At 33.4% G+C, this 26,512-nt stretch overlaps 1 protein-coding gene across 1 annotated transcript; it reads left to right on the forward strand.

Moving 5' to 3' along the window:
- The first annotated feature begins 21,539 nt into the window (after positions 1–21,539).
- Positions 21,540–24,001, forward strand: LOC114181434 (tyrosine-specific transport protein). The gene is made up of 2 exons (XM_028067886.1): positions 21,540–23,109; positions 23,633–24,001. The coding sequence occupies exons 1-2, from the start codon at positions 21,632–21,634 to the stop codon at positions 23,709–23,711; spliced, it is 1,557 nt and encodes a 518-aa protein (XP_027923687.1). The 5' UTR covers positions 21,540–21,631; the 3' UTR covers positions 23,712–24,001.
- The last annotated feature ends 2,511 nt before the right edge of the window (positions 24,002–26,512 follow it).

Below are 26,512 nucleotides of genomic sequence, written 5' to 3' on the forward strand. Positions count from 1 at the left end.
TGTTTTGTCTTGCCGTAGTGCTAATGAAGATTGAAGTGATCATATTTTTTTGCAGTAGTTGGTTTTTCCCTTTTCGTATGCGCATTAGTAGAGGGTGATTTTGTCACGCTATTTAGCTAATAAAGGTTTGGTTTTTTCCTCAAATGTTTTTCCCTAGTGTAGTGGTAACGAACATTAAAGTTAGTGTTTTTTGGCATAAGGTGATTAGGCGTCGTTGTGGTGAGATCGAGCGAACCTTTTTAGATTAATCTTCTTCTTGGGTCGTCCTTGATAGAAGACAAAGTTTAAGGAATCAAAATTGTTGTGATCATGATGGTAAGTTGTTTGTGTATGGACGATAAATGGGAGGTGATGATGTTGTGTGGTTGTGTTAACCGCCGATTAGTAATGTGGTGTTATAGTTTTGTTAGAATTTTTGGCATAATATTTTAGATTGTTGATTAGTTTGTGACATTGATGTTGTGTTTTTCTGTTCATGTGCATTGATTTGTTGTATTCTATTTGTGTCTTTCGTGATGTGGTTTAATGGATTGAATATGTGAGTGGTTTTTATCATTGTATGTGTTGTCGTTTCACTTTGGTTGTGTCACCAATTAATGCTTTGGTGAGTATGAGAATGACTTATTTATCTTGTCCATGATTATTTATGATTGAATAGGTTGTTTATGCAGCATGGGTCGTAAGGGGAAAAAAGTGGAAGTAGAAGAAGAGGAAAGGTTTAGTCTTGTGAATTAATATATGGTTGAATTGTTTTACATGAAAATATTGATGTTAAATTTAATTTTGTTTGAATAATTGAATGAAAGGTACGCCTTATTAATTATGTGGACACAAATTACATCATCAAAATAAATACTTTGTTGACAAATGCACACTAGACAAGGATTGGACTCACACCTTTCAAATGGTGTTTGGAGTTAAAGAGGTGTTTAGATATATGTAGTCCTTTATTATTTGAGCTGGTTCGGCGATGGTATAAGGATGAACAATCATTTCATATCCGAAAGCACCTAGTGTCATTATCTGTGGTTGATGTATGTATTAGTCTGGGGTTTGGTGTAGTTGGGGAAGAAGTAGAATTTGATGTATATGGATATAGGTCAATTGGTATACCTTTTTTTGTAGGGAAAGACTAACTATTAAAGGTATAGCAAACATGATAAGGAGTATAATAGTAACCGAGCATGATGATGTAAATATTGTTTGTCGTTTGTATATATTGTTGTGTTTTCCCGTGCTATATTTTCCTAGAAATTCAAAATCAATTTATAATATGCCTTTTAAAATATTAGATGATATTGATAGTTTGATGAAGTTCAATTGGGCGAGTGTAGTGCACAAATTTTTGGTTAATGAATTAAGTCGTGCATATATGGTTCATAGACAAAACAAAAATGAGTATAACATCACCTTAGCTGGTTCGGTTGTAGTGTTGCAGGTAATAAGGAACTTTAATTATTTTAATATGTATTTTTTTTTACATCAAACTTAGTCTGCTGAAAGGGCAGACGTTGGTGATGATAAAGTCCAAAGTTGTGATGCAAGCGATGAAATTCATGCAGATGTAAATGATGCAGATTTTGGTGAAAATTTGGGTGAAAGTCCTGCACATGATGTTGAGATGGGCGACATTTCTGACAAAATACAATCGATATCCAAAAAAAACACAATATTTTAAAATTTATGGAACGACCCACATAAAATTCTTTAACATAAGTAGTTCAGAAAACTAAATTACTAAAAAAGACAATAAATTATTAAAACCAAGTGTTACTATAAAAATAGTTGACATTATATGAATTATACCAGATGACTTCCTTTGGCCTGGTACTTTGTCAACTTCACATAGTGAATAAGGGTTTGTAACTTTGTTATGGCAATATGCAGATACTTTTTGCATACTACGACCAGAGCAATTTGCTGCAAAAACCATGATCTTAAAACGATTGCTTCCTAAATAGCGGAACTGCACATGGACGTCTCCTTCAATGTTGAACGCACTCCTAAGTTTCATCCACCCTTTTGTGAGTCTCGGAGACATGGGATCCATGTTATATCTTTGTTTGTGAATGTGGCCTTTGTTGTCCACTAACTCTCATTTCTTACTAAGTTCATCCGCATAAGCAACTGCAAAATGCCGATCCCAAATTTAAAATTCTACAACATACAATGACACTGGATGAATAGAGAAAAGCATGTGGTACTAAGTAATACTAGCATACAACACGAAAATAGAGTAAAATGTGGGTCGATGAATTATGTTAGCACATCAGTTACGTGTAGCATGGTGAATGTCCGAAGGAAGTTGTTGGCGTGGTTGCTTCTGCTGGTTGTCATCTCTCTCTTTGATGCAGACGATATTGTATATCAAAGTCAATAAAGAAATCCCACTTTTGAAGGTTATGCAAAATGGTAGTTTCTGCAAATGAGAATAATTAAATAGAAAAATTTGTAACCTTTAAAGGAGTCATAAGGATTGACTACATTCAATGCGAGGGATTAGGGTTCTTCTCGTCTTACGCCATGTCTGTTAAGGAATTGTATAACATTACAATAGGTTCATTAATTTCATTCAATTTGCTTCAACTACCGCATTCCCACTACAGACATTAATCCCTTCGTTTTGATATAATTATTTTCATACATTGTGAAGTATATTAATAATTGTAATAAAACATAAATAAACAAAATTTCCCTTCCTCAATTATCATTTAAAAGCCTTAATTAAGTACAATATAAAACAATTGCAGAAACGACAACCGCATTTTAACAAAAAATATTCATGGAAACCTACTTCAAGTAGAAATAAAATCACTAGTTTAAATACCAAATGCTTCTAATTGCTAAACCTCTAGTATGAGTCTTGTATAACCATGGTTTGATATCTTCGTAAGATTCGCCTGGGGTTGGTGGTCGAATGTCCTTTGTTTGTATAAAGAGCTCGATATCACCCGCAGTTGCGAGAGTGATAACATGTCTCCTAACTTTTGAACATCTTTCCACTACTGAATCATTTGGACAATATCATTATCACATTTTATTTATATAAGGTCATTGAAAAGGTGGGTTCTTAACAACTTTCACTGCACAATGATAACTAATTTATGTGATTCTTTTGCGATCTGCATACCCAATTCCATGTGATATCTTGTCCACAAGGTCAGCAAAGGTGTAGGTGTGGCAGATGTAAGACCCGGGAAAATTAAATAGTTATTTAATTAATTATTTAATTAGGACGGGTAATGAGAATATTTAAAGTAATAAATGTGGAGAACTATGACGTGGAAAAGTACTAGCTCAAGTGGTTGAGAGTACTTTGATTGTGTGAAAGGATTTGAGTTCAAGTCCTATGTGTGCCATTTGAATGTTATTTTAATTATGCGTTTTGTGTGCTTATGTATTGAATGTGTGGGGATGATGATATATCCTTAGAATTGTAAGACTTATCATGAAATAAGGATTTGGTTGAATGGTTTGGCCTTGGTTGGGTATGTGCATGAGTGTGGGTTCAAACCTTGGTGAGAACTAAATAATTTCTTTTTATCAAATTTTATTTTTTTTTTGCATGGAATTTGAAAGGAGCAGCTTAACCTAGTTGTCTAAGGGGCTAAAAACTCAGATGGATGATCCACTCAATAGCTCTTAAACTCCATTTAAAGTAATTTTCGTTTTGGAAAGTGAATGAGTGAATAGATTACTCATAAGCCAAGAGAGATAGTGAATTAGTGAAAGGAGAGGTGTTGTGGTACGTGGGAGATTTTGGACAGAAGGTTTTGTGGATTTGGGACCGAAAGCAGAGGGAAAGTAAGGAGAAGAAACTAGCGTGGGAGTGTGAGCAAGGGCAAGGAGATTTTGATTGGAGCACACTCACACTGATTCGTGCTTTGAAGCAAATTCCAGGTTATGGGAGTTGCTTTCTTGTCTTTTGTGCTTGTAATCGAATTACCGCGTTGTGCCTTGAATTATGACACGATTTCTGCACTGTTTTATTGCACTGTTGCATTGGAGTTTCTGGATTTTTCCAGAAACCGCCTGGCGGTTCATCCCCTACCGCCAGGCGACACATCAAGTTGTTGTGTTGTTCTTGTTTTGGTATGAACCGCCTGGCGGCGATGAGTTTTTGCCCGGCGGTGCGACACTGTCGCGTTCAATTTAATGGTTTCACTGCTGTTTTACGTGGATGTAATGAGTCGTCGAGTTCTGATTAATTTTATACAATTGTGTGGTGGGTTTATGGTCTTGAATTGGTTGAGGGGTGTTGGGAAACATACAAAAATTTCATATGTGGGAAGGTGGGTTGAAACCAATGGGTTATTGTGAACCTTGGGCTGTTAGGGTTTATTAAGAAATAAATTGAATTATGATATGCGTATAGTGAATTGGTTATAAGGATGAGTATTGAAAATGTCGCAATTAGTGAGGTGACGATTATTGGGAAAGAGGAGAAGAGAGTTGGGATCGTGGAGGATGCAGAAAAATGGGTAAAGGGGTCTGTGTCTGATGTGCCACCTGGCGGCCTTCATGTTGACCGCCAGACGATGCTGTGTGGCAACCCAGGTTGGCTGTTGCACTGTGGTAAGGCGAGAGAAGGATAGGAGACGAAATACACCCGTATGCAAATAGTGAATAGAAGGGAGGAGTGAGAATGTAATTGTTGATATTCAATAAGAGATGAAAATGTTGATGAGAATATAGAATTTGATATAAATAAATGGTGTGGGAGAGGTAATCATAATTTGGTAGTAAATATAAGGCTTGCGTTTTGGTATGCTAGTTAAGGATAGGTGAGGGATGTGAGAATGCACTAAGAGGGGTTATGCATGGGATTTAGGATGGAAGGCATGCATTGGTTAGTTTAGCATGGGAGAAGCGATGGTATGAAGTAAGGAATTGGATTACTAGCTAATTTCATGGGATGTATGGAGTTGCACCGTTAGGACAATGTTCTTATTTCTTGAAAGAGTTGAAAAAGATGGATTTACCATGGTAGTGTATAGACACTTGATTAACCATGATTGGGGTAGACTAACCACAGGGAGGAGTCTCTATTGGTCCATAAGAGTGAGTATGTAACCAATAGACTAGTTGAGGTGCTAAAACCAGTGAAGTACTGTTTTGGTATAGCGTTTGGCGGGCTAACGAAACCGCCAGGCGATAGGCTTAGCGTGAGAGAATACTGCACCGAGGGGCGCCCGGCGGCACGGTGTGCTCCGCCAGGCGGTGATGAGAAAACAGTGGGTCTGGGAGGACGCTGGCGCCTGGCGGTGAGTGAATACCGCCAGGCGGTCTGGAACAGTTTCGCCTGGTGGCGTGTGGGCCGAGCCAGGCGGAAATGCTGTTGTTCTTTGCTTTCTGGTGTGATATTTTAACTGACAATGATGCTTTGCTTGGATCGGGAGATGCTGTGCCATGAGCGGGTAGGTTCATGGATGGGGTTTAACATGTGATGATATGAACGGGGAGGTTCATTTTCAGTTACTCTCACGTGGGGATACGAGCGAGGTAGGTTCGTATGTTTCGTGCTCACGTTGAGAGATGCCACGTGCGGGGAGGTACGGAGGCTGGAGGATCACATGTGTTGGACTACGGGCGGGCAGGTCCGTAGAGTAGGACTACGAGCGGGGAGGTTCGTAGAGCAGGACTACGAGCGGGGAGGTTCGTAGAGGCAGGACCACGAGCGGGTAGGTTCGTGTGAGCATCAGATTCCCGAGTCCAAGGCTAACCAAAGTGAATGATTTGAAGACTGATAAGTCTTGGGGTTAAGGTCTTGGCCAAGAAATATATATAAAGAATAAAATGGGTATATGATTTATCTTGTGTTGTATATGCTGGTTATTTTCTCAGCTCACCCTTTCTGTTTGTGTATGGCGATGATCGTGTAATTCGTTACACGGGAGCAAATGTTGATACAGGTGATGCTGAGGAGGTTCTGATGGCGGAGTGAGGGCTAGCATGGGACTAGAGCTAGGGTTTTGCTCATTTGTATTTTATGTTTTAAATACTAATCTTGGAAACATGTAACCTTTTATGGATTTAGTTATGAGTTTTGGCGCGCTATTTTGATAAATTGAAATTTTCCCACGTTGGGATTTTAATCGAGATGACTATTAATGTAATTATTTCTTTTAATATTTATTTTTAAGTAATATTCCCTAGGGATGTTACAATAGATGGACATGAACCCTACTACGTGACGTAAACATTAGCCCATGACCATATGGGCACTCCATTATATTAGCCCGTCGAATATGTCCACTGTAATAAAGTAACATTTTAGATCGCTCTATACATGTGTGTGCTCTCTTGAAGTGGAAGAACCATTTCTTTGTGACAGTGTCATTATTTGATCTCTCCACTTTGTAAAAGTGATAAACAGTTCTATGATAGAGTTAATTGGACAGTTTGGCTTACACAATAATGATTCGAAAAATATCCTCATCACATGCAAATTGAGCAGCACAATACATTACAACTCCGTTTTCATTCAACGTAGGCTTTCTGAAGTACAACTTGTTAATATTGGTAAAACATGGTACATGCAGTCTCTTAAAAATCTTGTTTGTTAACAACAAAAATGTACTCGAGTATGAGATGCGAAACAAAGTCGGAGATGGACCTTCAAAGTGGACATCGTCATCATATTCTTTCATTTTTTCCATGTGCAAAAATGGAAACTATATACTAATTTGAAAAATTACATTCACCTTCAACAACATCAAATGCTTCAATTTTTTCCACTTCGCACTTGATTTTGACGACTGCTATAAAGACAAACATACTAACAATCAAAGAAAAATATAGAAAAGTAGAAATAAGTTAATGGTTTATGAAGAAGTACCTGTGTGGAAAAGAAACACCACGACGAAAATTATTGACATGTGCCCTGTCTTATATGTAGGAAAATATTATTTATTCCATGATGGTGTAAATTGACAAAATTGCCCTTCATTAACATATATAAGAAGCAATGCTTCCCACCAACCTTTTGTACCATGTTACATTGAATGAATTAGCCATTGCTTCCCTTCCAACCTACTTGTAAACATTAAAATCGTCTTTATGAGTTCGACAACAATGACCACTTACTCCAGCTCAATCCACACCCTACAACGATTCTAATAACTAAACAAACAACGTATTTCTGAAAGGTAAGCTCCGCATTTATTTCAGTTTGGGTGACTTCATTTAAAGTTGACCTTCTTCTATGCCGACCTAAAACCAATATTGGGGAAAAAGTAAAAGTTTACTTTTTTAACTTATACCATTACTAATTTATTGTTCAATGACCCCATTAATTATAGAATTATGATGTGAAAATGTTATTAAAATATTCTTCATTAAGAGTGTTTTCACTAGAAACATTTATATCAAAGCACTTGATTAATATTCGTAAAATGCACTGTTTTAATGGAATATGGGGGGAAAGAAGACAAAATGGAGACATCACAAAAAATGAACCATATCTAACTAGACGACATAACTTTGTCGAACGACGACTAAGTTGATGAAGTTTCTAAAGTAAGAATGATATTCGAAGCAGTTGACAAAGTCAAAGAATTTTACAAGCATAACGCAATTAGATGTAGATTTGGTGTCAGAGTCACAGAAGTTCCAGCAAAGGACAAGACAATGAGTTATGCTTAGTAAAATTAGTTTGTAGTTGTGAAAGGAAATATGTGTCCACCATCCCTCCTGAATTGAAAAGTCAACCAACAAAGACAAAACAATGTGCTGCTCGGATAACTATTGTAAAGAAGGAAGGACAATGGCATATAATGATTGTAATCATTGACCACAATCATGAACTTAGCCCCATGAAGTCAAGGATGATTCGTGGGAAGAAAAAAAAATAACATGCAAGTGAACTGAACACTGGATATGAATGATGAAGTGGGCATGTGCAATAACAAAACTTTCCAATCACTAGTATGTGATGTTGGAGGATTTGAAAACCTTCCATTTGTGATGTGTGACGTAAGAAATTTCATCGGACGACAAAGAATGGCATTAGGGAAGGATGGAGATGGTCAGACACTCATGACATACTTCTCTCACATGAGGCAATTGAATAACGATTTTTCTTTGAAATTGACTTTGATCCTAACAACAAAATAATAAATGTATTTTGGGTCGATGCACGAAGTCGGACTGCGTGCAAGGAATTTGGAGATGTGGTTTCATTTGACACAACATATCTAACTAACAAGTATGGTATGCCTTTTGCCCCCTTCATTGGAGTCAATCATCATGGCCAGTCAATATTTCTAGGATGCAAATTGTTGTCTGCAAAAAATACATCGACATTTGTGTGGCTATTCTATTGTTGGCGTAGGTGCACGTCAGATAAGTCACCCAACAACATTCTCATAGACCAATGTAAGGACATGCAAAATGCAATTGAAATTGTATTTCCAAATACTCGTTATCGATGGTGCCTCTAGCATATAATGAAAGATTTCTGAAAAGTTACAAGGTTATACTCATTACAAACCTATGAAATTCGACTTGAAGACATTGGTGTACGAGTCAATTAGTGTCGAAGAATTTGAGAGAGGGTGGGCACAATTCATCCGTAAGCATGATTTGGATAACAATGACTAACTGATGACACTATACGAAGAGAGAAAATGATGAGTCCTTATTATTTGAAAGGAAACTTTTGGGTTGGAATGTTAACAACACACTAGAGTGGATGAATTATCAATTCCATAATCACCTTGCAACAATTCCTTCAATACATAGTTTTTGCTCCATAGTTAAATTCTTATTCAATAAACCTAAATATTTGATCCTTTAAGAATGCATGAACAAAATCTACAAAATAACAATATATAACCAAAATTTAGATCCAATTATTTCAAAGTAGAGTGAATACATGTATCATTGTACAACTCAATTACCTCAATTGTATCATTGAATTCTCCCACTTCAATACCTTCACTCCCGTCACTATCATCACTGCGATTACTATCTTGACTCTGGTCACTATCTTCACTCCTGTCCATTAATCTGAAAAAAGGAGCACAATACTCAAATCACTTCACCACAATCAAAACTTCAAACAAAACCATCAAATTTAATCATATAAAACACACAACCTAAAAATTCATCAAGTCATAAACACATAACCAAAATCAATTGAAATACTAATGTAAAAACCCAAAAATTAAAAAAACAATAGAAATAAGGAGCACAATACTCAAATCGCTTCACAACAATCAAAACTTCAAAAAAAAAACCATTAAATTTAATCATATAAAACAACACAACCTCAAAAATCATCAACTCATAAACACATAACCAAAATCAATTGAAATACAAATGTAAAAGCCCAAAATGACAACGAACCACACAAAAACCAACAACCTACGTTTTCGTCTTCTTCCAACGTGTGGGACAAAGATTTGCAACCAAAATAAACATTAAAATTATTTTACTGGTTCACCACTTACATAACACGAAGATCGTAGTCATAAATCAATACCCGCAAGGGTTTCCGACCAAGCACGAAGGGTTTCCAACCAACCTATGAACAACACAACCTATGAACCATGTCGCACACAACAAAGCCTTCGTTGACGATGATTGATTCGAAGACCACAATGGAAGAACCCACAACTACCGTTTCACTCCAAAAGTTTCTATTTCCTGACAACCGCGAACCACTAACCTCAGTTGTTATGTTTCTTTACATGCGCACACGCCCTAGCCCCTTTTCCACTCTCACACTCAATCAAACTTTCACATCACTCCAATTATAATAATTCAAAAATAAAATAAAATAAGCCACACAATAGTGACACGTAGGCGAGTTAAAAAATGGTTAAAATAGTGGGTTAAAGTATCATTACTCTTATACCAATCCCGACACTTTTATTTTTCAAAAGATTAATCTGTAAAATAATATAGAAAAAAAGGTGTGATTTTTCTGTTTAACTATGGAAGTGTCATGGGAAAGTTACACGAAAAAAATAAGCCTAAATTAGAAGAATTTTTCTTTTAGCACTTCCATAATTTTTTTAAATTTACAAACAAAAAAAATGTTCAAATTACTCATAAGGTTAGAAATATTTTGCGTTGTATAATTTAAACATATATTTTAAATTGTAAATTTAAAATATATATTACTTTGAATCTCAAAAATATATTTCTAAACTACATAATTTAAAAATTTAACGATTGAGTAAGTTAAAATTTTCCAAAACCGTATTGAAATACATCGGAAAATAATAGGGTATAGGAAGAAAAAAGCTATTGAAATGTAACATGACTTCTACATATCGTTGGCCAGTAATATCCCAACATTCATACTTAAATTCACACTACAGTAGACTAAATAATATTGTATTTCAAAATGAATTAAAATACTTCAAAATATAAGGACTATGGTTAATAATGTTTTATAAAAAAAAGATAGTGGACTTTATTATTTAATTTATCACTATTCTAAGCCTTCATTGATAACACCACATTTGTTCTCCCTATAACCGATTACCATAGAAGGTTAATAGGTGTATAGTACACTGGTAATCGATTATAGTCTCCCATGTAATCGCTTACCATAGAAGGTTTTCCCTCCCATTTGTTTACGTTCTAATATCTATGAACAATAACATTCCAATAATAATATTGTTATAGGTACAATCACAATACTTTATATTGGCAAAATTCAATCAATCAGACATAGAGTAAAAATTATATCCTATAAAATTAAAAAATAAATCTCTCTTCTTTTTTAATTGTATAAACAAGTTCATCAATTAAGCATGATCAAACATTTTCTACCCATTTCACAAACACTCTACTTACTTGTACAACATTTATAGTAGTTTGATCACATCAGTACATCTTATAAATCTCAACTTTTATACATATATCACAAAAACCATTGCATATCAAGCACACTTATTTTTCCACTCGTTATCGAGATAAAATTTATTCAAACCCAATCTCTAAAGACCCTTATCCATTTCTCATAACCAAACTTAACCATCAGGCAAAATTAAAAAAAAAAAACATCCCTTTTAACAATATCATAGTCCTTTATAAATCAAATTCACAAAAATAAACTATGTATAATCCATATTACTCCTCATGGTACTCAAAAATTTTAATCAACAATTCATAATTTAGAGTTTCTTCTACAAATTCTTCTTTTCTAGTTACGCAATTATATGTAGAATCAAATAAATTCCATACACTAGCCAACCTTTACTTGAATTTTCTCCTATGTTCATAATCTCTTTAAGTTATAACCTTCAATAAATAAAATGGTTATTATCATAGTTACAAAGACACTAATTCAACCAAACACAATGTAATCACTCCACAATAAAATCACCAAAATTCACCCTCATTCAGTAAATGCTCTTATAAACCAAAACTCCTATACTTCCTTTCATATAAACTTTATACAATTTCAACATCAACCATAATTTAACTTATCTACTCAACCAATTTTAACCCCAATTCAACACGTCATAATCCATATCATAATCTACTTTCCAAGAAATTTCTTAACTTCCTTTGTATTGAAAATACTACAACTACCAACATAATCCATCAAACTCACACATCTCGTAAGATTCTCATATCTCTTCAAAAGTTCAACCAAAATCTTTAACCACAGTTTTCATCTCCAAAAGTAATACATTAAATATAGGGTTAAATATGGTTTTAAACCCTGTCCTTTGACACAAAATCAAATTTGTCCTTGTTTGAAACTTTGATACATTTTTCTCCCTAAACTTTAAAAACAAATGAATATAGTCCTCTTAAATCGATTACATTAAATTTTTTTTACATGTTAAACACGTTTCCCAACAAATATTGAAGTGGAGAATGTGTAAAACGATGTAGAAAACTTAAATACTAGTGACACGTAAAAAAAATTAACGTATCAAAGGTTTAAAGGACCAAAATGTATCAAAGTTTCGAATAGGGTTGAATTCTAATTTTACGACAAAGTTCAGGGACTAAAAACATACGTAACCTTTAAATATATGAGAAAATTACCTTCCCTTACCTCAATGTACATTCCAAAATAGACCACGTTATACACAACTTTTCTTCTTTGATTTGCTCTTACTACACATGCAATAGGGCCCAAACAAATATCATAGAGTGACTTATAAGATTACAATTGGATATGATACCTTCTAGAAAATAGAAAATAGAATGTAAATAAAAAAGGCTACATGCATGGTGGAAAACAGATTGATTCAAAGAAAAATAGTAGAAATAGAACTTACTCAGAAGAGGAAACGTACTGGTTCAAAATGTTCCTTGGAACTTCAATTTCTACATGAGCTATTGATTGTTTAAATAGATGAAAATGTAGGATGAATATTAGAGTAGAATGAAGAGAATGGATGGCTTGAGAAAGGGAGAGTTAAAGGAAAAAAAATGAACATGGTGCAATTGTCTTTCTCTCTCTCTTTGATTACTTATAATATTTATTTATTAAGTTTTATTTTGGAGACTTTGTAGAGTTAAGGAATGGGAAAATGTGTATAGGTAAAATGGGTACTACATGGCTCAATTCTAACATGATGGTTAGTCTCAAATGATATTATTTTACTGTGTAGGCCCATTAAATATCTAATATAGTTTTGGATAACTAGATGTTTATACTCATATAGACCCTCAGCCATAGACGACGCATCACTCATCCTTCGTCACAAGCTAAATCAGGTTGACCTTTAGTGCAGAAGGTTGAGCTAAGCCAGTTCGAGTTGAAAGGTTGAGTCAAGTCAACTAGGATAGAAGGTCTAATGAGTTGACTTGTGTGAAAGATTAGCCGAGGAGGCCTTGGCCAAGGGTCGATACTAGTTGACTATAGCTAAAGGTCGAGTCTAGTCGACTTTGATTGACGTCGAGAAGATTCAATTTTAACCAAAGGTCAAGACAAGTTTGCCTTGGTCGAAGATCAAGGTGAGTCAATCATTGAGATAAGTCAGAGTGTGACGAAGGTTCAAAAGAGTAGGCACAAGTTAAGTTAGAGAAAGTTATGATTCTAATTATTAGAATCAATACTAGGGATATTATGTCAATAATATTATCCTAATATCTTAATATTATGCCCGTTATTATTTCTCATGTGTGCAGCCATCATTATCAATTATTACCTATATTGTTTATTATATTCAATGATGGTTTATTATAGAGATTATGATTATACTATATTGTGTTAATATAAACACAACATCTGCAATACAAAAATACTACAATATTTCTCCATTTTATCTTTCTTAGTATTACAAGTCTTATGCTTGAAGGCTCTTGATCCAATCATGTCTTCCACAGTCAATAGAAATCACAAAAATGACCTACCCACAACTATTTTTGTTAGGTTGGACAGAGATAACTATCTCCTGTGGAAGTCACTAGTTCTTCCATTGATAAGAGGTTGCAAAATTGATTGCTACATACTAGGAATAAAAGAATGCCTAGAACTGTTTGTCATTGCAAATGACAAAACTTAGAAAAGCAATCTTGACTATGAAGAGTGGATTGCACAAGATCAAGCTCTCCTAGGGTGGCTAAGAAATTCAATGGCCATTAATATTGCAAATTGCTGCACTATGAAACCTCCAAGAGGAACTTTAGGATGAAGCCCAAAGCCTAGCAGGTGCACACACAAAATGAAGGACAATCTACCTCAAGTCAGAATTTCACAACACTCGCAAAGGAGAAATGAAGATGATCCAGGACAATCTACCTCAAGTTAGAATTTCACAACACTCGCAAAGCATAAATGAAGATGGATCAATATCTTCTCAAAATGAAGAACCTTGCTGATAAATTAAAATTGGCAGGATCACCAATCTCCAATTCAGATTTGATGATTCAAACGCTGAATGGACTGGATATTGATTATAATCCGGTGGTGGTCAAATTATCTAATCAAATCAACCTTAGTTGGGTTGATCTACAAGCCCAATTATTGGCTTTTGAAAGCAGAATAGAACAACTAAATATTTTCAATAGTCTTTCAATGAATACTTCAGCAAACCTTGCAACCAAAACTGATTTCAGAAGCAACAAACCAAGGACACAAGGTAATTGAAGGGTCTCTAACTTTATAGGAGGTAGAGGAAGAGGTATATCTAAACCAATATGTCGGGTATGTAACAAGATCAGACACATAGCACTGAATTGCTTTTATCGTTATGATAAGTCATACACAGGTTTAAATCATAATGCTAAAAATAACGAGAGAAAAAATCACAAAGCTTTCATAGCTCCCCTACCACAATCAGGGATATGAATGGTACTTTGATAGTATAGCAAGCAATCATGTGACCCATCAAAATGAGAAACTTCAAGATCTCAATGAAAATAATAGTACGACTTCTTCTCTCTTAGTTGGAAATGGTGAAAGATTGAAAATATTGGCCTCGGGCATAACCAAATTGAATAACCTCAACTTGCATAATGTTTTATATGTTCCAGAAATAACAAAAAATTTGTTGAGTGTATCTAAGCTAACTACCAACAATAATTCCCTTGTTGAATTTGATGCAAACTACTGTTATGTGAAGGACAAATTGACAGGGAAAATACTACTAAGAGGGAAACTTAGAGATGGATTATACCAACTTTCAAGTGTCAACTCTCAAGTCAATAAAGATCCATGTGTTTACATGTCGCTAAAGGAGAATTGACATAGAAAGCTTGGACACCCCAATAATAAAGTCTTAGAAAAGGTGTTGAAGATTTGCAATGTCAAAACATCATCACTTGATCAATTTTCATTTTGTGAAACTTATCAATTTGGAAAACTTCGCTTGTTACCATTTAAATCATCTTCCTCTCATGCTAAGGAACTATTAGCATTGATTAACAGTGATGTATGAGGATCTACCCCAATTTTATCTTCCTCAAATTTTAAGTATTATGTTCTTTTCATTGATGATTACAGCAAGATCACTTGGATTTTTCCTTTGAAACAAAAATCATAAACAATACATGCTTTCATTTAATTCAAAAGCTTAGTTGAAAACCAATTTAACAAGAAGATAAAAGCTTTTCAATGTGACAGTGGAGGTGGGTTTAAACTTGTCCACAAAATAGCCATTGAATCAGGAATTCAATTTAGAATTTCTTGCCCGTATACCACTCAGCAAATGGTAGAGCTGAAAGGAAACATAAACATGTGACTGAACTAGGGCTCACACTTTTGGCACATCCTAAAATTTACATTACTGGTGGGAAGCTTTCTCTACCTCAGTTTATCTCATCAACAGATTGCCTTCATTAGTTAACCTAAATGAAAGTCCTTTTTCATTTTTATTTGGAAAGAAACCCGATTATGATGCTCTAAAGCTGTTTGGTTGTGCTTGCTATCCTTACCTTAAACCATACAATTAACAAAAACTTCAATTCCACACTACACAATATGTATTCTTGGGATACAACAAATCTCACAAGGGTTATAAGTGCCTTAACTCTCATGGCAGAATTTTCATCTCAAGACATGTGGCCTTTAATGAGAATCACTTTCCTTTCCATGATGGCTTTCTTGACATAAGAAATTCATTAAAAAAATTGACTGGAACAATTCATATTGTTCTTCCTTCTTGTCTTGCAGGAACCACTACAAGACACACAATTGACTTAACTCACAGGGAGGTGAATCATCAAAATGGTGACTTAGTTTCCAGTGAAGAGCAACCAACTCTTGATGACTTAGTTGTCAATGATGATCAACCAACGCTCATATATCTCTATTCATGCAGATAAGGCAACCTCAAATGTAAATGACACACCAGAAGACACACCAAAAGAAAATAACCAACAGACTCAACAGAACAACACGCACTGGATGCAAACCAAAAGCAAGACAGGAATCTACAAGCCAAAACTTCCCTATATAGGGTTGTCAGAAATAGACACAAAAGACAAGGAACCAAAAAATGTTAATGAAGCTCTACTCAATCCAAAATGGAAAGTAGTCATGGATGCATAATTTAAAGCTCTAGCAACTAATCACACTTGGACTTTGGTACCATTTCAGGGCAGAATAACATCATAGACTCTAAGTGAGTCTCTAAAACTAAATACAAGGCAAATGGCTCAATTGAACGAAGGAAAGCAAAATTGGTTGCCAAAGGTTTTCAACAAATTACGGGTCTCGACTATGATGAAACCTTCAGTCTAATGGTCAAGTCCAGCATGGTAAAAATTGTCCTAACCATTATAATACCTTTAAATTGGGAGGTTAGGCAATTATACATAAATAATGCATTCTTGAATGGAAATCTCAAAGAAAATGTGCTCATGCATCAACCTGAAGGATATATAGATTCAACCAAGCCTGCCCACATATGCAAATTAAACAAGACAATTTACGGACTGAAGCAAGCCCCAAGGGCTTGATATGACAAGTTGAAAGATACTTTATTGAGATGGGGCTTTCAAAACACCAAGAGTGATTTGTCACTGTTTGTTCTTTGAGAAAATGATCATATAATACTCCTCATATATGTTGATTACATAATAATTATAAGGAGCAACAATAAGTCTTTAGAGACTTTCATTACTCAATTAAACATTGCTTTCTCTCTCAAAGACCTTGGCCTTTTACACTACTTCTTGGGAATTGAAGTACACAAAGATGCTGGTGGAATGTACCTTAAACAAACAAAGTATATTAGAGATCTACTCAAGAAGTTTAATATGGAAAAAGCTTCATCTTACCCTACACAAATGGTAACAGGGAAAAAATTCAATATTAAAGGAGAATGTATTACTAACCCTACACTATACAAACAGACTATAGTTGCATTACAATATTTGACCAACACTCGACAAACTCAACCAATATATGAGTTCCTCGACTATAGATCATTGGCAAGGAATAAAAAGAATACTGAGATATCTCCATGGCACAACAAATTTTTGTCTTCATATCAAACCCTCAACCAATCTTGATATAGTTGGATTCTTTGATGCAGATTAGGCCACTAGCATAGATGATAAAAAATCCATAGCAGGGCAGTGTATTTTCCTTGGAGAGACATTGATCTCGTGGGCCTCAAGAAAATAAAAAGTGGTGTCATGGTCAAATACTGATACATAGCTTTAGCTGACCTAGCAGCAGAAGTAACTTAGATCAGATCACTTCTAGATGAGCTGAAATTTTCTATGCCTAGAAAGCCAATTTTGTGGTGTGATAACTTGAGTGCTAAGGCACTAGCATCCAATCCAGTGATGCATGCCCGGTCTAAACATATTGAGATAGATGTTCACTACATTTGTGATCAAGTGCTTCAAAATCAAGTCACAATAGCCTATGTGCCCACAGCAGATCAAATTGCAGATTATTTAACCAAACCTCTCACACACATAAGGTTCAACATTTTGAGAGACAAACTTGGGATGACTGAGTCACCTCAGTTTGAGAGAGGGAGTTAAAGAAAGTTATGATTCTAATTATTAGAATCAATACCAGAGATATTATGTCAATAATATTATCCCAATATCCCTAATATTATGCCTGTGTATTATTTCTCATGTGTGCAGCCATCATTATCAATTATTACCTATATTGTTTATTGTATTCAATAATGACTTTATTATAGAGATTATGATTGTATTGTATTGTGTTTATACAAACACAACATTTGTAATATAAAAGCACTGCAATATTTCTCCATTTTATCTTTCAGAGGTCGATCCTTAGGCCGACCACAGTCGACTCAAGTGGAAGGTTTAGCCGAGTGGGTCCAACGGAGGTTGAGACAGGTCGAGCTTAGCCGAAAGTCAAGCTAAGTCGAGAAAAATAATAATAAAATTATTATTAATATTATAATTATAATGACTCACAAAAATTGAAAAATTGCCTCACGTTAGATTAGCCAAGCACTCAAGGACCAATCTTAAGGACAGGACGGTCATAAGTTAACATCGAGCTCATCATGGTCAAAGACAAACACTTATAGCTTGAATAAATGGTCAATCCACTTACAAAACATAAATCCGGCTACAACTCGGTCAAAGGGTTAGTTACAATCGCAAGAAGCTTATTTTGTTTGCTAATCAAACTCCTGAACTTAGGGAGCTTGTGTACCTTCCTGGCCCAACAAATATGCTAGATAGTATGACCCAACATGGCTCATTTAGCGTTATTAACCTAAAGCGATTAAACATTATTAACAAAGATATTAAACATTATTGACAAAGATATTTGTTAGTTTAGTTATGGTATATTAATAGAATATATAGTCAAATCTCGATAATATGATTATATCTTAAATATCCTTTTATACCATAAATTGTCAGATCTCGATAATTTGATTACATCATAAATATCCTTTTATTCCATATATCAACAAAACATATGGTTAATTTGGTTAAATAACATATTAATGTTATTATCATGCTAGTTTATCATAAATGTGGTAAGTTTTTCTTATCTTTTATTTTGTAACATATTTTATAGGTCTAGAAACTCTATAAATCCATGTTATTCCTCTCGGGAATATAACTCACTCTCATACTGACATATACTCACATAAATTCTCTTACTGATTTGAACATCAGAGAGTCTTTTACAAGTAAATCTACGATATAGTACAAATCCCTAATGGACATAGAGCAAGAGCATCTACGAAGAAAAAACCTGATGTTGACATGAACAAAAGATTTGGTTTCATAGAGCCATTTTTTTGTTAAATATATATACAGTAAACATTCGCTTAAGTTTGCCTTTTGATCTTAAGAGTTTGATGCAGACTTATGGAATTTTAAGAATCATATTACAATATGGAGTATTAGATATCATATAATTAGAGTATGGATATTATGAGTATTGAGAATTTTTAGTGATTGTAATAATATGAGATATATAAAATATATAATAGATAAGAGTTATGTTAAGAGTATGGAATATTATTTTGTTATATATATATATATATATATATATATATAACAAAATATAAAGTTAAACCACTTTAAGTGATTTATTTTGAAAATAAAGTCATAAAATTATTGATCCGAGAATTTTCCTTTTCCAAATGCAGATTTAGGCGATATGCAGACTTAAACGAATATTTACTGTACTTTGCAGTTTGTATATATGTAATGAATTTTGAATTATTTGTTGTCATTCCTAAAAACTTATTAAATTGCTTCTTATGTGAGTAAAAACTTATGAAATAACCTTCACATGTAGGATTAGATTAGAATTGTGTTGCATGTATAAAGAGCAAGATATTTTAATAATATTTTTCTCTGAATTTCTTTGGAGAAGAGATGCTTTTAAGATAAAAAGAAATGATTTTTTATTTTATGACTTAAATCTTGAAGTCTAAATTTTCTACTAATTTTTCATTATTTTTTTCTGATGTGTCTTGAAAATACATTGACGTTGGTTCTTAAATTTTTTTTTTAATATATTTTAAAGCATTGAGATAAATGTCCATTAGTATATTTTTAAAACAGAGCAGAAGGCCTGTACATTACACAACAAAGAATCCAAATTCTAAACCTTGGTATTAAATTTTATGTTACGTTAATTTCAGTTTTTATTTCGATTTTGATTTTGATTTTAGTGTATTTTGGTTGTTTGTTTTCAGGGCTGGTGAATTAACTCAGGGTCCCGGATTGATTTTTGAAGCATTCTCAAGTGGTTTCAGATGAAGAAACTCATCTCCTAGGTAATTAATGTCTCATCAATGAATTATTTTCTGATTAAATATGTCCTTATAAAAACATAAATTTCTATTGCTTCTTTAGTGTTATGGTTTCAATATATTTTTGTACTTTACCTGTCCGGTGGTGTTATCATTTCAGAAAGATGGTATAGTTTTGTTTAATATTTCCTACAAAATCAATATTCGTGATTTGTGGATTTTTATAATTTAAATACGCTAACATAAAATGAGGATTGAATTTTTGCAATTTCATGATTTCCTCACGCACTCCATGGTTGTGTAAAAATAAAAATAATCCTAACTAAAATTAAAAATCCATCTCTGTATTCGTATTTCATAAGATTTTTCTTATAAATTTATTTTCTTACAAATTTATTAAGAAGTTTGGTAAAAAAAAAAACTTTTCTTTTGTTATTTTTTAAGAGTTTTAATTAATAAATAATTTTTTTGTAAACAATTATTTTGTAAAAATTATTTGTTCACGAATATTTTTTATAAAATTATTTGTCTAAAGTATTTTATACAAAATATTTTATAAAAAAAATTACACTAGTTTCTTATAAATTTTTTTTGTAATAAAATTTGTTAGAATTTTGTACGAAAAAATTTTAAAAAAAATTGACAAAAAAATATGTTTTTTAAATAGTTTTTTTTATTAAATGAGATTGATATATTTGTTAAAATTCACTTGAGTTTGACTAGAAAAGAAGCTAAAAAGTATGTTTTTAGCTTTTCTCAAATTGAAATAGGCCAGTAGAAAGCATAGTTAAACTTTGAATTGTGATATTTTGATAAAGTTTTTTTTTTTTTTTAACAAAGTTAACGTGGGTCTTCCGATTTAATAGACTGCGATTCATTTAATGGATTATGTTAAAAAGATTTTTGTCGAACAAAATATTTTCGTTAAAGTTGTCATGGAAGTGCTAGAAGAGGGTTTTTTTTTTTACCACCTCCGCACCTTCTTCCTCTTGGAGAAGTAGGAAAAATCCAAATTATATTCATGAGTTTAAAACATTTTGAATTATATAATCGAAAAATGTATTATGAGTTAAATTTTCAAATCAAAAAATGTATTTTAATTTATGTAATCGGAAACATCTTTTGAACTATAAAACTACACAATCAAAAATCTATTTTAAACTATATAATCTAAAATAAGTTTTTACTTTGCGTAATCTAAAAGAATATTGTAAATTATATAATTCAAAAATATATTTCAAACTACCTAATCCATAACATATTTCCAAAATCCATAGTCCAAACATAGACATTTTAGACAATTCCATCACCTTCATAGAGGTACAGAAAGAAACATGGATTTCTAGTAAGTTATAAAATCGTGCTTCTTGGGCTTTTAGCCCTATCACCTCCAAGAAAACATGATTGAGTGAGATATATCTGGTTTAAATATGTTTGGAATCTTTTAACTTTCGGTAAAAATTTAAAAAAAATAGTTTTTTTTTTAAATTTTAGATTAATTTAATCTTTAAACTTTAGAAATGTGTGTAATTTTTTTAATTTTTTAACCACATTTTTATAAGTTTATTTGAGTTTAAAATGCATTTTATGATTGTATTTAAGTTGTTTAGATCGTTTAACTCATTTTCGCTTCAATGTTAATTAAGAAATACGATTAAAACGTTAAAAAAATTTAACAAAATTTTATTAAAATGACTAAATTCACTTGATTTTTAAATATGAGTGATTAAATTGATCTAAATTTTCAACAAGAGACTAATTATAATTTTCAATAAATTTAAGAGACAAAAAAAAAATATTTAAGCCAAAATTATTATAAGAGTAAATGTGATTACTGATTATAATTATTTAATGTTCATTGTGTTAACCAGGTTTTAGTCATTTAGGACTACATATAATCATTATTCAACATCATAGTTGTGTGCTAGAGTCATACACTCTTGTTCAATCTCTCGTACTGCAAAATCAAATAACACCTCACTCATTCCAACAACATGCTACTCTCCCAAACACTATTCAGATATAACTACAAACCTTTGACATGTCCAAAAATCGAGGCCACTGTGTATTTTGCTGGACTTAGAACCCATCTCAGAACTAGTTACAGAACCGTTATAGCTCCTTTGTTCATAAACAATGGATCCAATCCTCCTCTCACCACAAACTTTGCACCCTGCAAAGCAATACCTGAAAATGATGCAAACATTGTTAACAACAAGGATGAGATTTCTGATGGAAAGAGCTTCTGGGGTGCTGTTAGTTTGATCATTGGCACTGCTGTCGGTCCAGGAATGCTGGGTTTGCCTGCTTTGACCATTAAATCTGGTCCATTTCCTTCAACAATCATAATTCTTGCCTCCTGGGTCTATGTAATTTCCTCAATCATGATTGTTGCTGAACTCTGCTTTGATTTCATGGAGGAACATAAGGTTGAAGAGGTGAGCTTCACAAGCCTTTCAACAAACACCTTGGGTACTGGTTTTGGTGCATTTGTTGCTGTGGTTTACTCAAGCTTATCTTTTTCCTTGCTGGTGGCCTGTGTTGCTGGTATTGGATCCATTTTATCTCCATGGTTTTCAAAAGTTAATGTTTTGGTTGTTCATGCCATGTTTCCTCTTCTTGTTGGAACATTGATTGCATTTTTCCCATTTAGCACCATTGATGTTGCAAACCGGCTTTTGTGCTTCCTCATGCTTTTCTCCATAACTGGACTTGTTGCTGTTGGAATATTTCTGGCAAGAGCTAACATAGTAAACTCAGTTGCTGTAGCCTCATGGAGACTTTCTTCAATACTTCCTATTATACCTGTGGCTGTTCTCACATTAGGGTTTCATGTAATCACTCCTTTTATGTGCAAGGTTGCTGGGAACACTCTACATGAGGCTAGAAAAGCAATACTAATTGGTGGGTCAGTTCCTTTGGTCATGGTTTTGTCATGGAATTTGATTGTGTTGGGGCTTGCTGGGTCTAATAGCACTTTTTCTGACCCCATATCCCTTTTGCTTTCTGTGAATCCATCTGCTTTATCAGCTGTTCAAGGTTTTGCCTTTTCTGCTTTGGCAACTAGCTTGATAGGATATTCTGTGAGCTTGCCCAAACAGCTTCTTGACACTTTGGAGTTGGTATCAGGAAGTGCCAAAGTTTGCAATGAGCATAGTAATACTAATGGAAGAGTTGGATTAGCCTTTTATTCAGCTGGGTCTTGTGTTGGTAATTCAGGGAAGGTTTGGTTCAAAGGTTCAAGAAATGAGAATATTGTAGGACCTAAAATGAGATCAAATGAGAGAACTTATGATCCAGTTAAAGTCCTTATAACACTCTCCCTCCTTGGTTTCTCAGTGCTGATAGCTTCATTTTTTCGCTCTACTTTTTCTGCAGCACTTGATTTTGCTGGGGTCTATGCCAATTGCTTTCTGTTTGGCATCATTCCTCCTGTGATGGCTTACATGCAACAATCCAAGAAGAAAATCAGGTATCTAAAACTGTTAAATGTTTCACATAACAGACTAAGTACTCCACAGAAAGCCAAGCTATATGTTTGGACACTCATAAATAGCAGGTTCTGTTTTCCTGCCCGTTAAAAAGTAAACTTTATGTGGAATTTTTCACGACTTATAAAATAAAGTTTGCACTCACTTATATATTTTAAATTGATCTTATCTCTAACAAATCGGTACAAGACTTCCAACATAAACATTTTAGGATACATATAAGTATGAAGTCAATATAAGAAATAGCATAAACTTGAGCTAGAACACGTTTAATTTTAGCCTGATGTGATTCATACCCTGCATAAAACACAGACTACAGTATATTACAGTATAGGATTATCAGAAGAAAGAAGTGTTGCATATCCAGCATTTTGGCTTTGACCAATTGATTTCCCAATTTATTAATAACCCTTTTACTAAATTTATTGATTTCCCATTGCTTTGGTGTTGTCAAGGAAAAGGCTTTGGTCATTGGCTTCTAACAGTAATGTTATGACTTTGCAGGCAATCAATCATTCCAGGTGGAAATGGGACACTTCTATTGCTTTTCATTATCTCTGTGGTTTTGGGAATTTGGCATTAGTGATTCTTGCCATGATAATTGACAACCCTAGAAGATAAGACCATCCTAATATAGAAGATTTATTTCAATTCAATCTTAAACTTACTCTTAATTTATATTCGTACTCTTTTCTTGACTTGAGCTATCTCAACCTTTAAAATTATTAATACTTCAACTAAATACCAATGAGATAAGAGGATTGTTGTCATTAATCTAAAAAAAGATTACTTTTTCGATGAGAACATTTGGTGTTAATCTTTTCCAGCCAAACATATTAAAGAACCTTATTCATTTATTAAGGTTCTACCTTTCTTTCTTAATTTATTTGTAATATATATTTATTAAGCAGGTTTTGTCTCTAAATTCGTGCATTGAGACTTTCAACTTTATTCATTACGAAAATATTGTACACTAATATCATTCTAAATCATTATATCCTACATTGCTTACATGTACCCTTTCACATGTCCATATCTTGGATATTAGGATATAAATTTACATGTAAATGCAAGAATTTCAAGTGGTTTTCCACTTCTTCTCCTTGCACCTATTTACAAGTAGATGCAATATTTTATGTCTAAGTGATTTTTTCCACATGCTTACTCGTACAATGATAATTGAAACGACATATAAATTATTTATCATGTGCTTGTAAAAAATAATCTTGGCATTTGAAAGTGTATACTATGTTGGGTCAAGTAAGTATTGGAGTTCCACATTTTATAGAAATAGACAAGAAAAGTAACATATAAGGAGGAAAGATAAGTTTGTTTAAGATTTTGGTTTGAAGATAACATTATAATCTCTAATATAAGTTTTTTTATAACCGCTACTTGCCCAATAGTATAATGCCTTTCTCTTGGACTTTACTTTCATAACTATAAAACCCCTTTTCAAACTCTTTCCAGAAGAATGACAAGATTCTTTGTGATACTGTTTGAGACAAAAATTTAGACCGGTTCTCTTGGACCAAGGGTCAAGATGGGCTGACTTGGCGTAAAGATCGAGAAGGGTCAACTTGAGTCGAAGGTCAATCGACTGGCGCTAAAAGTCAAGATCGGTAGATTCGAGCCAAAGGTCGAGATGGGCCAAAGGAAGAGACCAGGTCAAAGGTCGAGATGAATCAACTTGGTCCAACGATCTATACGGGTCGACTCAGGTTGAAGGTCGAGACGAACTAGCCGATGGTCAAGACAAGTCGGCCTGGGCCGATATTTAGGATGGGTCAATCTAGGTCAAGTCGATCCCAACTAAAATTTGGTGTAAATGGCCCTAATCAAATATTGGTCTAGTCAAACCCGATGCAAATTAGGGCGAATTCGATGAAGTTGGCCACGATAGAAATTTGGCCAAATTCGGCCTAGTGGGCCCTAACCAAAATTCGATGAAATTTGACCAAGTCGACCACCAACCGAATTCGACCGAGTTGGTCCCGATCAAAATTTGGTCAAATTCAACCGAGTTTGGCCTAACTGAAATTTGGTCGAATTCGACCAAGTCTACCCTAATCCAATTTTGGTCACACCCTTAGCCGTAGTTCGAGACAAGCCTTATTGGGTTGATGGTTGAGATGGTTCATATGGGCTTAGGGATGGCAACGGGGCGGGGCGGGTACGGGTATCATGATCCCATCCCCATCTCCATAATAAAAATTCATCCCCATCCCCATCCCCAAACCCAACGGGTATACAACTTTTGACCCATCCCCATCCCCACCGGATAACGGGTATTTTCTTATACCCATATCCATACCCATTTTTTTATTGTTTCATATATCAATTAAATATTTTTTATAAAAAAAATTTAAAAATCACACCAACGGAATCATGATACTATCAAAATATTCAATATTAAAATAACATACTCTTTTTTATTTTCATGATGTCAAATATTAAGAAAAATATTATAATAGTATAAATCTCAAATTAAAGTATCAAATAACAACTAAATAAAATTCAAATAATTATATAAAAGCTAAAAAATTACACATTACTAAAATTTTATAATAACCAAAATATTTATTAATTTTACAAATGATCAGTGGTTTCATTTGCATTCGATCCACCTACACATAGAAAACAAATAAAAAATTAGATATGATATAATAATTGAAATTGAAAATTTTAATTACTAGAATATAATGTACCTTCTTCATCAGATTCATTTTCAGAACATCTTTTCCTTTTAATTTTTTAACACCTACAAACACCAAATGTAGAATATTAGATGAGAATTCACAAAAAATACTAACAAAAAATATTAATAAATTTGAGTAACTTACCTAGATGGTTTGAGTTCCATATCCAACTTCTTGTACACATCAAAGCCTCTATAGTAAATAATTAAACATTATCATGAAACAAAAAATAAATAATAAATAAAATTATCATAAAGGAGTAAAGATAATTAAATGTGTGACCCAAATTTGAGAATATCCATTTGAACATAACATAACGGAAAAAAAAATGTATAATTAAGATTATGATAAAAGGAAAAGTACCTTGAAGATCTGCTTAAACCTTAAAGAACAAGCCAAACAATTAAAAGAGAGTAAAAAAGTGTATAACCAAAGTAACAAAAAGAAGAGCTACAAAATAAGAGTCAAACATTTTCATGAAAATAAATAAATAAATAAAGATAATCAAATGTGTAACCTAAAAATTATTTCATAGAATGAAATTGAGGAACACCTATTTGAACATAACCATGTACAGAGAGTAAAAATTATGTAATAAGAAGAAGAAAAATTACCTTCAAAATTAAATCTTGAAAAACAAACCAGACAATTGAGAGAGTAAACAAAGTGTATAACAAAAAACAAA

Source organism: Vigna unguiculata, chromosome 4, assembly GCF_004118075.2.
Source record: "Vigna unguiculata cultivar IT97K-499-35 chromosome 4, ASM411807v1, whole genome shotgun sequence".
Taxonomy (NCBI): domain Eukaryota; kingdom Viridiplantae; phylum Streptophyta; class Magnoliopsida; order Fabales; family Fabaceae; genus Vigna; species Vigna unguiculata.